Source organism: Orycteropus afer, unplaced genomic scaffold, assembly GCF_000298275.1.
Source record: "Orycteropus afer afer isolate SDZICR_OR568_19922 unplaced genomic scaffold, OryAfe1.0 scaffold00466, whole genome shotgun sequence".
Taxonomy (NCBI): Eukaryota; Metazoa; Chordata; class Mammalia; order Tubulidentata; family Orycteropodidae; genus Orycteropus; species Orycteropus afer.
In genome coordinates, this window is record NW_006922053.1 from 1,909,539 (window position 1) to 1,911,254 (window position 1,716).

At 60.5% G+C, this 1,716-nt stretch overlaps 1 protein-coding gene across 1 annotated transcript in view; it reads left to right on the forward strand.

Annotated features, from left to right (window-relative positions):
• Positions 1 to 1,459, forward strand: part of SCAMP4 (secretory carrier membrane protein 4) — a 15,188-nt gene extending 13,729 nt beyond the window's left edge. The window contains exon 9 of the mRNA XM_007954617.1: positions 1,280 to 1,459. Within this exon, the coding sequence (XP_007952808.1) occupies positions 1,280 to 1,459 (180 nt within the window). The remainder of the gene's footprint in view (positions 1 to 1,279) is intronic.
• Positions 1,460 to 1,716: the final 257 nt, after the last annotated feature.

The following is a 1,716-nucleotide window of genomic DNA, read 5'->3' on the forward strand; positions in this document are numbered from 1 at the left end:
CAGTGTTTCGTTCTGCTGTGCATGGGGTCGCTATGAGTCGGAAACGACTCGACGGCACCTAACAACAACAACAAAAATGAAAGTAAAGGAAGCACTCTGTCCCTGGAGGGCACCGAGGATCCTGGGGCCAGTGCCCTGCTTGGGCCGGCACAGGCCGAGGCTGTTCCCATCATTGCAGACTGTCCCACTGGATCTGCTGCTGCAGGTGTTTGGAGGCTTCTGGCAGAAGTGTTTGTGCAATAGGTGGGGGGCTATGTGTACACGGTGGGGGTCTCCATGAGCTGTGTCCACCTAGTGGGGCCGACAGGGCTGAGGAGCAGGCAACCCTGGGGACGTGTTGACCAGAGCTGGCCCTTCCTGCGTGGCTGTTCTGATCTCTCCCAGCTTCTAGCGGCCCCACGCAGTCCGTCTTCATGTGGCCCCCCGCCCTCGGCCTCTGTGCAAATCTCCCCCTTCTTATGAGGATTCCGAGTCCCAGCGCCCCTCGGGGACAGAGTGGAACTGCCTCACAGGGTCTCCAAGGCTGTCATCTTAATGGAAATTGACTGCCTGCCACATCTTCTACCCAAAAGTAGCTGGTGGGTTCAAACCACCAGTCTTCCCATGCGCAGACGTGTGTTTAACCACCATGCCACCAGGACCCCTTGCCAGGCCTAGTGTCCCGCACAAAGCCACCTACACCCAGAACCTCAGAATGTGGTCTTGTTTACAGGTGTCATTCATTAATAGCATGTCCTGCTGGAGCAGGGTGGGCCGTGATCCAACGGCTGGTGTCCTTTTAAGTCAGTCAGACAGACAGACAGACACCACAGGCAGACGGCGGTGTGAGGAGGGAAGCAGAGACCGCAGTGATTCCATAAGCCCAGTGAAGCTCAGGGCCATAGAAGCTGCAAGAGATGAAAGACGCGGGCTCCCCTAGAGCCTTGGCGGGAGTGTGGCCCTGCCGCTGCCCCGAACCCAGACTCACGGCCTCTAGAACTGAGTGGGATCGAGGGGCCGTGTCCTCAGCCCCAGTGCGTGGGGCTCTGTCACAGCAGCCCCGGGACCCTCAGACCCTGAGTGTGTGCACATCACACCTGTGTGAAACGCAAGGGCGCACAGCGTTCACGCTCCAGCGAGGCTCCTGAGGACATGGTCTCAGCTGCCGACGATTTCTGCTTTCTGTGGGGACCACATGTCACCTTCGCGCTTCTTGGGGAGGATGGGCGTGACTTGAAGGAAGCGCAGGTCTCTCTTCTCACCCTCACGGCCTCTTTGCCTCCTCGCCATCTTCCTTCAGGTGCACAGGATCTACCGGGGGACTGGTGGAAGCTTCCAGAAGGCACAGACGGAGTGGAGCACAGGCGCGTGGCGGAACCCACCTTCAAGGGAGGCCCAGTTCAACAACTTCTCGGGGAACAGCCTGCCCGAGTACCCCACCGTGCCCAACTACCCGGGTGGCGGCGGGCAGTGGCCCTGAGGGAGCCGGTCAACCCTGCCCCTGCCTGTGCCGGCTGCCTCTCCTTCCCCCACACTGCCGACAACGCTGCCACATGGGTCCTTGGGGTCTTAAGCGTCTGTCCCCACGGTTCCCCAGGAGGCAGCGCCACTCTTTCTCCAGGGGGTTGGCAGGGGTGGCCAATGCCATCACAGGATGGGGTGGGGTGGCTGGGGTTCCAGGCCAGTGGATGTGGGGGTGGAGGGGGCTGCACCATGTTCATCTCACTTCCAGGAGTG